At 37.9% G+C, this 12,763-nt stretch overlaps 1 protein-coding gene across 1 annotated transcript; it reads left to right on the forward strand.

Annotated features, from left to right (window-relative positions):
- Positions 1 to 5,914: 5,914 nt before the first annotated feature.
- Positions 5,915 to 6,853, forward strand: LOC112579470 (olfactory receptor 52E1-like). Its single transcript, XM_045162874.1, has one exon. It carries the CDS (start codon positions 5,915 to 5,917, stop codon positions 6,851 to 6,853), a length of 939 nt encoding a protein of 312 aa, XP_045018809.1.
- The last annotated feature ends 5,910 nt before the right edge of the window (positions 6,854 to 12,763 follow it).

The following is a 12,763-nucleotide window of genomic DNA, read 5'->3' on the forward strand; positions in this document are numbered from 1 at the left end:
TGGATGGCATGTGGTGGGATCCAGGTTTCTCATTGTTGGAGTGGTATTTTACAGATAAGCATGAGTGGATACTAGAATAATTCATTTGGTAATGAACTGGAGTTAGAGACTTCACAATGATATATTCAAATAGATGATAGATGTGTAGATCTTTATAGATATGTATTCAATATAACATGCACAGGTTAATATATGCATATATATTTCCTTGCTCTGTCAGCTGAGAGGGTCTTAAAGCAAAGACATCCTAGTAGTAAAGCAAACCTAGCCTTTTCTAACCCCATTATCAAAGTAAAGAAATCAGTTATACTTAGAGAAATATCATATTCTAAGTTTGGGGTAGGTGATATGCAAGATAGTATGATGTGATGCCAGAAAGTAAAGAAGTCTACCTACCTCTCCCCCCACAAATAAGAACCTACAATTATAGCGGTATGTCAAAGAGACACAGTAGTCAACTGAAAGAGTTTCCAATAGCCACAGCTAAAAAATGTGAGAATATAAAGTAATACTGAGTATAACCTACAGTATAAATATGATTCCACATTGGTATAAATAAATGATTGAATACATAAGCAAATGGGAGAAATAGATATATCTCTTATAAAAAAAAAAGTCCAAAACAATATATGAGGATACTCTGTCCTCAAGGAAGAGGAGCATCACACCTCACTTAAAGGTTCCACATTACTTACTTCCAGAGAGTAATTTTCTTCCACAGAGCAAACCTGGAAATGGGTGAAGAAAAAGATCCTGACAAACACTGCCTCAGATGGTAAAGCCATGGGGATAGTAAGTACCCTTATGTCCTGATATAATATTTTACCTCACTGATCTTTCTCTCCAAATCTTATAAATATAGTCTAGTCATGAGGAAAGTATCAGACTACTCTCAATTGAGGAACATTTTACAAAAATCTGACCAGTATTTCTAAAACCAGTCAAGTCATCAAAACCAAGAGAAGCCTGAGTCACTGTCACAGCCCAGAGAACCCTAAGAGATCTAACTAAACCAAACTAGTAAACGTCATTTGGTATCCTGGATGGGATCCTATAAGTGAAAAAGGACATTAGGTAAAACTAAGGGACTATAAATAATATCTGAACTTTAATAACATATGAACTTTGATTAACACTGATTCATTAACCATAACAAATAACCATACTAAAGTACAATACTATTGATGGGGGAAATTATGAATGGGTCATTTGAGAGATCTGTTTACTGCATCTGCATTTTTCTTTACAACTGTTCTATCTTTTTAAGTTTATTTAAAACTTTTAAAATAGTTTATAGAAAATCAATTAGTCAGAATTTACCTTTCAGACCTTCAAGAGGGAAGCAGGGCATGATCTGTGAGAGATAAAGGCTTTTAATATACTGCTGATATTATGAAAGATGACGACTGACAATTGAATTAACAAAAAAGATGAATATCCTAGATAGAGACTCCAGAAATACATAGATTTATTAGATTTATTTGTCATATAATAGTGCTGACATTGCAGATCTCAGTGTCAGTCTCCAAAATTCATGAATTCCAATAAGCTTTCTAAAAACTTCTGCTTCTGCAACCAAAAACTCAAGGTTTTCAGGTAAGTTAAGGGTGTGAGGGGATTCCCAGGTGGTTCAGTGGTAAAGACTCTGGCTGCCAATGCTAGAGAACACAGGAGACACAGGTTTGATCCCTGGATCGGGAAGATCCTCTGGAGGAGAAAATGGCAATCCACTCCAGTATTCTTTCAGGAAAATCCCGTGGACTGAAGAGTTTGGAGGGCTACAGTCTGTGGTGTTGCAAAGAGTCTGACATGACTGAGCAACTGGGCATGCATACAAGGAAATGGGGACAAAGATTTGTTAGACAGCCTACTTTCCCAGCTTAGATGCATAACTAAACCAAGAAATGACATGCAGCTTTTACTCAGTATTAATTCTGATGTTCTAAAAGCCATTTGTTTGACCCAATGATTTTTTCATTATTGGCAATAAGTCTAGGCAAGGAATATGATGACATTTATTGACTCCCCTATAATTCCAGGTGTGAGTTCTAGGAGACATCTTCATGGCAACTCCAATCAGTATGAGCTTCTACAGAATATCACAGCTTGAGAATATTAAGTATTAGCTAAATAGCTCAACACATAGTTACAAACTTCTTACTATATATCAGGAAATGTTTTAAGTGCCACACAAGAATCAGCTCTTTTAGTCTTCACAGCAATATTTGTATTTGTATTTGTATTTGTATTTGGTATTATTCTATTCATTATAGAGAAGAAAATGGAGACACAGAGTTTAAATTTCTTGCCAAACTCTTATGTCTATTAAGTAAGGGAGATGAGATTCAAATCCATACAATCTGTCTCAAAGTCCATCCATTTAGCTAATTTCCTATATAACATATTTCTTTCCTTAGACCTCTGCCTTTCTATCATTAAATTTAACCCTGTCTTATTTACTGTTAATAATAATAATAAAGAAGAAAGTATTTGTGTTTGAAACAATTGGTCATTGTTTTATTATATTATCATTCCCATTTAAGTTCTAACATATACCTCTTGAAGTGATGGCTACTAGCTGAGCTTCAGTTTTTTGAGATTATATTTAAGGTTGAATTGTGCTTAGCATTGGGGTATGAGAGGAAAATAAGTGGAAAGTGAGCCCTCCTCAAAGTGTCTCCTACTTAGAAATAAGACAATTCATCAGTCGTCACCTCAAGCTTGGGAATCAGCATCCAGATACAGGACTTCTTTTTTTTTTTTTTTTAATCATCAATGATGTTATGCTTCATTTATGAAGCATCTAGCTCTGTGCCTCTGGACATTTCTGTTCTCCAGAGAGCACTAATGTTTGGAGACACTCCATTTTAAAGGCAGTGTTTACAGTATAAATCTCCCATTGCAGTCAGAGTGCATGAAATGGAAACATTCTGGAGCAGTTGAACTAGCTAATTCAGAAAGCTTTGCTGGTAAGTCTGGCCTTGGGGCCAGAAAGGATGTACTAAGACAGGAACCATTTTATTATGGTCATTTCATTGAGATTTAAGATGAGCCAAAATAGATGACAGAAATGTAGAAAAAATGAAAGCTAATTGAATATAGAAGGTATCACCCCAAAATGTAACAAGATGATAATTTACATAGATTCAGAGCTGTACTCCAACAAATATTTTATTAAAACATCATTCTTAAATATTTGGATAAGTGATGCATGTGTGCATATGCAAATACCTTCACAATTTCCTGTCTTGTCTTTCTCTAAGACTTTGTCATTTATCTCACTTTTTCCTTTGCCTGTTTTGGTTGTATCTCTACCTTCAATCTTGTCTCCTTTGCTTTTTCTTAGCATTTTGCAATTATTTTGCAGAGCTTAACTTTGTATATTCCTCTAGCCTCCATTTAGCTCTCAAGATAAAAGACAAGACAATCACAATCTAGTTAACTGAAAAGTTTTGACCTTCTAAATTACCATTCCTCCTACAAATGGAGTAAACAAACGAACAAAATCCACATATCAGTTGGTAGTTTTGCACAATATCTGTGAAATTCATGGAAGTTTCTGCCTGAGAGTTGGAGAACAGATAGGGCTCCAAGAATTTCTAAACTTCAAGAGTCTTTAAACAACATGAAATGTTTCATCTACATAAGTCTATTTATGTTTTTTTATTATCTGTTATTTTTTAACAGAGGAGCATGGGCATAGGGAAATTCTGAGAAAAATGTTCATAGCTGATGATTATATTTACCAAATAACCTGGTAGCTCAGCTGTAAAAAATTCCTCCTGCATTGCAGGAGACCGTGGTTTAATTCCTGGGTCGGGAAGATCCCCTAGAGAAGGGATAGGCTACTCACTCCAGTATCCTTGCCTGGAGAATCCCCATCGACAGAGGAGCCTAGTGGGCTAGTCCATGGGGTTGCAATGAGTCGGACATGACTGAGCAACTAAGCACACAATCATTCTACTTTCACGTACTTCTTAGAAAGGCGCCAATATGCATTTTTAAGTGCTTAGAAGATATACATACAATAAACAAAAGATTTCCCATATGTAACTCCAGTTGAGGAAAGGGATGAAGCACTACAAAACCTGTAAGCATCATAGTTCTGGGTGGAATCAGTGACTATACTTTGTTTTGAGAATTCAAAGAAGGGTAAAGGGCATATAATGTCAGGGTTATGAGATATTGAATTACATACCATTCTACTAAATGCACACATATTTTAAGACATTCTAACTCATAAATGCTTATGTACATTATCTTATTTTGCAGCAGTTCCCAAATGACAAAAACATTGAATCAGAATAACTTGAGGAGCGTCACAGAAATCATGAGGTGCTATACCATACCCAATGATTCAAAACTTCCAGAGTTTGGACTTAAAACTTGCATTTTTATGTAGTTCTCCACAGGCTGTAAAGGATGAAAAGCCACTGCTGTGTAATCTCTCTTTCAGTATATTTATAGGAACCATGTGGAGAGCTTTGCCCTGCTTCCTGACTACCTTAATCTCTGACAGCTTTAAGAAGCAGTTCAACTGTTGTGCATTAACTGCCTGGCAGAGTGCAGCCCAATGTGAGCAACTGATACATCTTCAAAATCTCCTCTTTTCAATTTCTAAGCACAGTGCTAAGTAAATATTTGCTAGAATACATGACAAGATGGTAACACTGTACACTAAAGAAATGTGACAGATATTTTTGAAGGGTAGTCACAAGCTGACATAGAGAAATAAGATAAACTGTAGGCATGAAAGAAGAGGGAAAATGTTGAAGAAAATAGTGATCCAGACTTCTGTGTGATCCACAAAATCCAAATGTTATGCTCTTCTCAGCTATGATACTTTAATCCTGAAACTTTCCTCTTCTATATTAAAAATTCCATCACCTTGACTCTCTTTCCAATTTAATTTCATATGCTCTACTCCTATGTTTTCAGGACTATGTCTTAAACACCACTTTGGATAAGTACTTAAGAAGCTGCATGCTGCTGTGAACCAAGCTCTTACAATTTCATCATTATCTCTTCCGCTATTTTCAACAATCAATTGTAAAATCTAATGGTGAGGCCAAGTCAACTCTATCAACTATATCCACCATGAGTCTGGATTTCCTACATTCAGTACAGTCTACCCAAACTACAATGGTGGTGTTTCTGATGAAAGAGATATAGGAGTTGATTGAGTGGCTTTCTCTACTGGGTTTGGTACTTCTAAAAAGATTTTGTGCAAGTTCTATCTTCACAGGTTGTGGCAATTAACTATGAGATGGTAATTGCCTAGGATAAAAGGAAAATATACCTGTTACAATTCCAAAGAAATCATTTTATTATTGTTTTAATTCTTAAGCTATAATTGAACTTCCTTAAGAGGAGTATTGGAGAAGGAAATGGCAACCCACTCCAGTGTTCTTGCCTGGAGAATCCCAGGGACAGGGGAGCCTGATGGGCTGCCGTCTATGGGGTCGCGCAGAGTCAGACACGACTGAAGCGACTTAGCAGCAGCAGCAGCAAGAGGAGTAACGATGCTTAAATTATCTGTGCACACCAAATATCTGGCCATTTGCCTGATAAGCTATTGATCTTTGATAAAAGTTTCATTAAATTAAATTATTAAATTAATAATAAAATATAAAAGTATAAAATTAAATAAATTAATCATTAAAATTATTGAAGAGTTTAATGAAAATAAATGTAATGTCTGATAAGCTACATCAAAATTAAACAAGAATGATGTTTTTTAGTTTTCATAAAGGTCACACAATTATGTCATAATGGGCTTGGTGACTGGAAAAGACCACACATATTTTTGTATAATTCTGTAGGAAATCCATATAACTGGACAAGAAGTGCTGGAGCCTCTCAATGAATGAGACATCTGGTATGAAATGTGCAGCTGTCACAGTGCCAGAGAAACATGGTCCCTCCTAATGACACACAGTTCCACCCCTACTTTTTTCTCCTTCTGGGAATTCCAGGGCTAGAAGATGTGCATATGTGGATTGGTTTTCCATTTTGTATTGTATATATGACTGCTCTACTGGGAAACATTACAACTCTTTACGTGATTCAGACTGAACACAGTCTCCATCAGCCCATGTTCTACTTCCTGGCCATTCTGTCATCTATTGACCTGGGCCTGTCCACATCCACCATCCCCAAGATGCTTGGCATCTTCTGGTTCAACCTGAGAGAAATCTCCTTTGAGGGTTGCCTCGCCCAGATGTTCTTCATCCAGCTATGCACTGGTATGGAGTCGGCTGTGCTTGTGGCCATGGCCTATGATCGCTATGTGGCCATCTGTAACCCTCTTCACTACACATTGGTACTGACAAACAAGGCGGTATTAGTGATAGCATTGCTCATCCTTCTGAGACCCTTAGCTATTGCAATTCCCTTTGTTCTGCTCATCCTGAGGTTACCCTTCTGTGGGCACCAAATCATCCACCACACATATTGTGGGCACATGGGCATCACCCGCCTGTCCTGTGCCAGCATAAAGGTCAACATCATCTATGGCTTATGTTCTATCTCTATCTTGGTGTTTGACATCATAGCCATTGTCATCTCCTATGTCCATATCCTGCGTGCTGTCTTCTGCCTACCTTTCAAGAGTGCCCAGTTAAAGGCACTCAGCACGTGTGGCTCCCATGTCTGTGTCATATTGGCCTTCTATACTCCAGCATTCTTCTCCTTCATGACCCACCATTTTGGCCGAAATGTTCCTCAATACATCCACATTCTTCTTGCTAATTTTTATGTTGTCATCCCACTTGCTCTAAATCCTGTTATTTATGGGGTGAGAACCAAGCAGATAAGAGAAAGGGTAATTAGAACTTTCAGAAACAGATTATAAAATTTGCTCTTCAGGGATGAAGAGGCTTGAGTAGGAGAAAACAAAACTTCATCTCTCCGCAGATGATTGAAATAGTACAATGCCAGGGGACGATGATATTCTATGTATAGATTTACAAAGTATTTCACTCATTTTAGAAACAATAATCCAAAAGGGACAATAATAAATATTTAATATATGCATAGATATAATCACATACAAATGTAAACAACTGCATAAGTTAAAGAGAATTTACATGAAAAAAGCACATGAGGTTGGCAAAAATTGACTAATATTAATATAACACTCACTTACATACACATATTATGAGCCAGACTCATAACACATATTATGAGTCATACTTCATAACTTTTAAAGTATGAACTCCTTGAATTTTTGTAGTTATGATGAGAAGTAGCTATTAATTATTCCCTGTCTATAGCTCAGGAAATGGAAATAATAATATGGGATGAAAAGGACTGCAAATAGAGGAGGTAACTGGAGAGATATATCTATCTGAAAAGACAGAAGGGTTAAGCATGGGGAGGTAGCTGTGTTTTAAACAGGACAAAAACTCAAAGTTTTCTACCAGAGAAAATATTATTCCAAACTAACAAAGGTAGAGTTTGAGGAAAAAGTGCAAAGGCAACTTTTTTTTTTTTTTGTAGTTTTCTTGTTTGTTTGTTCTTGACCCATGTCAGGATAAGATCATGCCCTCATGGTTGGCTTGAAGTGAGAAAGTCTGAAAGTAAGACTGAGCAGTGGAAGGGAAGAAGAATAATTTAATAAAACTAGTTTTTACAGCTAGTGAAACATAACATAGAAATATTAAGCAAAATGTTTATGTATTCATTAAATAAAAAGCACATATGCCCTCAGACTTTTCTTTACCAGTATTTTTAGGAAAATATTCAATGAACCTGTGAAAATGAAAGCACCAACATAATATGGTAGACCTATACATTAGTAGAAGTGGTATGTGCCATGCTGTGTGTTGGGCTCAGTCACTCACTTGTGTCCAAAACTTTTTGCGACCTCATGGACTACAGCCCGCCTAGCTCCTCTGTCCATGGGATTTTCCAGGCAAGAATACTGGAGCGGCTTGCTATTCCCTTCTTTAGGGGATATTCTGACCCAGGGATCTAACCTGAATCTCCTGTATCTCCTGTACTGGCAGGTGGATTCTTTACCACTGAGCCACTTGGGAAGCCAGAGTGGTCTATGAACAAGTAATTCAACAAGTACCAAGAAAAAGAACACATGCAATAATAATATTATACATTGACATTAATATTATATTGGGGAAGTAGTATTTTCATTATTGGAATAGAAACTGCCTTATTTCTCAGCTGAGTAAACAAAAATATATGACATGAATATATTAAAAAACTGTAGAACAAAAATAAGTATATAGGTTTTACATGTAAATAGGTGTAGACACAACTGGTAAGAAAAATTGATTCCTTATATAGGGTACAACGGGGAAAAGTACCCCCCAATTTCATATGACATAAGAATCATAAAAAAGAAAAAATTAAGAAACAAGAGGTAATAAAACTAATAATAATGGAATTTAACATTCTTTGAACAATCACAATGTTATAGAAACTATATGTGGTTCTATAGGTAGTTCAAGTTTTTAAAGTAAGTAGATATTTAGGGGAGAAGGCAGTGGCACCCCACTCCAGTACTCTTGCCTGGAAAATCCCATGGACAGAAGAGCCTGGTAGGCTGCAGTCCATGGGGTCGCTAAGAGTTGGACACAACTGAGTGACTTCACTTTCACTTTTCACTTTCATGCATTGGAGAAGGAAATGGTAACCCACTCTAGTATTCTTGCCTGGAGAATCCCAGGGATGGGGGAGCCTGGTGGGCTGCCGTCTATGGGGTCTCACAGAGTCGGATATGACTGAAGCGACTTAGCAGCAGCCACAGCAGATATTTAGGAGTGAAGTGACTTACACACAGTCGTCCCCTAGATGGTGCAGTGGCTGGAAGTTGGAGTTTAGGGACTGCGGAGCAATCCCAGGGTGAGGGTTGCTGTTATCTGTGAAAAGACAGATCAAGGGGATGTCAGGGAGGAGATTGTGGTGGGAAATGTCTGTGGAGGAAAGCCAGGCAGCCATGGGAGCAAGGCGATACCACTGAGTCATGCGGAGGGGTGGTGCCATCACCATAGCCTCTCTCTCCCCACACATATAGGGCAGCTGAACAATAGAGAGGCTGGCCCATCCAACACCTGACTGCATTGACCTTCAGAGTAGGATCCCACCCAAGCTGCCCCTTTACATGCCTGAAGTGTGGATCTAAAGACTAGGACCTCAGCGAGGGGGGCCCCTCTATGTGCCTGATGTGCCAAACAACAGAGAAGGACCCCAGGCAAGGGAGACCTCTAAGTGCCTAAACAGGCAGAGCTATAGAGAAAGACTGACCAAAGAGGCCTTCTGATAGCTAGATACAAGAGGTTCAGAAAAAAGACTCTGATAGGACCATAACTCCTGTGGCAGAGGCAGTCTGTGTCCCTGCACACTTGGCACCGTCAGGGTCCCTGCAAGCCAAGCAGCTACAACACCTTCATGGTCAACCCTCACTGGGGCAGAGCTGCCACAGACAAAAAAAAAAATACATATATATATATATATATATATGTATATATATATATATACACACATATATACATCTATCTATCTATCTTGTGTCAGTGCACACAGGGTCGCTTCAGTCGTGTCCAACCTCTTTGCAACCGTGTTGCCTGAGGCCTGCCAGGCTTCTCTGTCGGGGGGTTCTCCAGGCAAGAATACTGGAGTGTATTGGTCAATACTGGTTGCCATACCCTTCTAGAGCACTATGCTTCCTGCTGCTCTAGCTGCCAACTCCCCTGAGTACCTGGTGCTGTCAGAACTCCTACAACCCAAGCAGCTTCACCACCTCCACTCCTGACCCTCACCCAAGTCCTCCAGCTCAGCCTCAGGAGCAAACCCCAGTGAAAACCCACATGCAGAGGTGGAAAGAAATCCCAGTTGAAACCCAAAGGCAGTGTGGCTAAGGAAGAAGGCCCCAAACCTTCCCAACAACTGAATAAGCTTCAGATTAAATCCACACGATCAACTAGGCAGACTCTGTGTCCAAGGAATATATAAAAGGACATTGAGGGCTCCCACAAAACAAAACGCACTAGTTCTGATAGCTGTGGACATTGGAGGCAAGAACACACAAGAATAGGACCAGATTAGAATCTGAACTGCACCCACAGCAGGTCCAGAGATCAGCACAGTGTTGGAGGGCATCCGAGGGAGGTGAGGTGGACTGTGACTCCCATTGAGGGAAAGGACTCTGACAGCAGTGACTCAAGAACATTTATTATCCTTATGTTTGACTTGTTCTGTAGATTACTTTGGATTTTCTTTTTCTTCCCTCTCTGTTGTAGCTGTCGATTTTATTGGCATTAAGAAATCTAATTAATTTTTGATTTTTTTTAAGTTACTTTTTTTTTTTGGTTATCAATCTTTACCTGTAAGGGCTTCCCTGGTGGCTCAGAGGTTAAAGCGTCTGCCTCCAATGCGGGAGACCTGGGTTTGATCCCTGGGTCAGGAAGATATCCTGGAGAAGGAAATGGTAACCCACTCCAGTATTCTTGCCTGGAGAATCCCCTGGATGGAGAAGCCTGGTAGGCTACAGTCCACAAAGAGTCGGACACAACTGAGCGACTTCACTTTCTGCCTCTAATTTGGGCTTTTGTAGTTCTGTGGAACATTTTTTTTTTTTCTTTCTTTCTTCTTTTTTTCTTTTTCTTTTTTAAATTTTAACTTCTAATTTTTTAAAACCTAGCATTATTCTTTTCTACATTTATCCTTTGGTTTGCTTTCCTACAGTTCTTTTCCCCTTGTAGTTAATCTTTAAAGTATATAAATCTTTACCTACTTCTATTTAACTTTGTATGTCTATTCTTTTATCTCTGCTTTCTTTCCTTTTCTCTCGACATATTTGTTAGTTTTGTATTCATTGCTTTATTCTCTACTTGTCATCTTTCTTTAGTTTTGTTTTCTAGTTTGCACTTTAGTTAGTTTTGTTCTTAACTGGTAGATATAATTTTTGGTTTCCTTTGTTCACCGGGTCAATCTATTATACTTTATTTTTGTTGAACTGTTTTTATTTTGCTTATGTATATGAATATGTATATGTGTATATTCCATTATTTTAATTATTATTTGCCTGATTTTGTAACTGCCATTTGGGGTTCCTCTTTGGTTTCTTGTTTTGGGGTATTTGTTTTATTCTCACTTAATGCTGTAACAAACCACTTGTGGAATCTTTGTTCCTGACCAGAGATCAAGCTCTGAGTCTTTAGAGTGGGAACACTGACTCCCAACCCCTAGATTACCAGAGAACTAACCCTAGGGAGTAATCAAATAGTGAGAACTCACACAAAGGAAGCCACCTGATTACAAGACCCTGTATCTCCCAACCATCAGTAGCACCCTTTACAGGACACCTTATCTAAACGGCAAGCAAAACAAAAATACAAACCCAATCACAGCAGACAGGATTACCACCTCACTCAGCCTTGCCCATCAGAGGAAAAATAAAAACAAACAAAAAAACTGAACACAAATCTCACCATATATGAAGCTTACACAAACAACTGGACCAACCTCAGGAGGGCAGAAACCAAAAGGAAGAAAGAATTCAAATTTAAAGACTGAGAAAAGTTGACCACAAACACAATAACTTACATAAAGAAAAGGCAAGCAATACTACACAAATGAAGGAACAAACTAGTGACACAGAAGTTCAAATAAATGAAGAGGAAATAAGCAAACTACCTGAAAAAGAATTCAGAATAATGATAGTAAAGATGATATAAAACCTTGAAAACAAAATGGAGGAAATGCAAGAATCAATCAACAAAGAACTAGAAGAATTAAAGAATAAACATACAGAAACAAACAACACAATTACTGAAATTAAAAATACTCTAGAATGAATCAATAGCAGAATCTGAAGCAGAACAAATCCATAGGCTGGAAAATAAAATGGTAGAAATAAATTCTGAAGAGCAGAATAAAATAAAAAGAATGAAAAGAACTGAAGGTAGTCTCAGAGACCTCAGGGTTTCTGATATCAAATGCACCAACATTTGAATTATAGGGGCCCCAGAAGAAGAAGAAGGAAAAAAAAAAAAAAAAAGAATGAGTATGAGAAAACTTTTGAAAAGATTACAGTTCAAAATCTCTCCAACATGGAAAAGGAAATAGTCAATCAAGTCCAAGAGGCACAAAAGCCCCATATAGGATAAACCCAAGGAGAAACATACCAAGACACATACTACTCAACCTAAGAGAGACTGAATACAAATAAAGAATATTAAAAACAGCAAGGGAAAAGCAACAAGTAACATACAAGGAAAACCCCACATCTGTAACAGCTGATCTTTCAGCAGAAACTCTGCATCCCAGAAGGGAATGTCAGGATATATTTAAAGTACTGAAAGGGGAAAATCTACAACCAAGATTACTGTACCCAGCGAGGATCTCATTCAAAATTGATGGAGAAATAAAAAGCTTTTCAGACAAGCAAAAGTTAAGAGAATTAAGTACCACCAAACCATTTTTATAAAAATGTTAAACGGACTTATATACTCAAGAAATACAAGAGAAGAAAAAAATGTACAAAATCAACCCCAAATAATTAAGAAAATGGCCATAGGAGCATATATACCAATAATTACTTTAAGTGTAACTTGTATTAAGTGTTTCAACCAAAAGACACAGACTGGCTGCTGCTGCTAAGTTGCTTCAGTCATGTCCAACTCTGTGCGACCCCATAGATGGCAGCCCACTGGGCTCTTCTGTCCCTGGGATTCCTCAGGCAAGAATACTGGAGGGGTTTGCCATTTCCTTCTCCAATGAATGCATGCATGCTAAGTCACTA

The sequence above is a fragment of the Bubalus bubalis genome, chromosome 16 (assembly GCF_019923935.1).
Source record: "Bubalus bubalis isolate 160015118507 breed Murrah chromosome 16, NDDB_SH_1, whole genome shotgun sequence".
NCBI classification, from domain to species: domain Eukaryota; kingdom Metazoa; phylum Chordata; class Mammalia; order Artiodactyla; family Bovidae; genus Bubalus; species Bubalus bubalis.

What these genes read in the sequence shown, in the direction of transcription:
- LOC112579470 (XM_045162874.1), top strand. Translation starts at nt 5,915, where the DNA reads ATGGTCCCTCCTAATGACACACAGTTCCACCCCTACTTTTTTCTCCTT.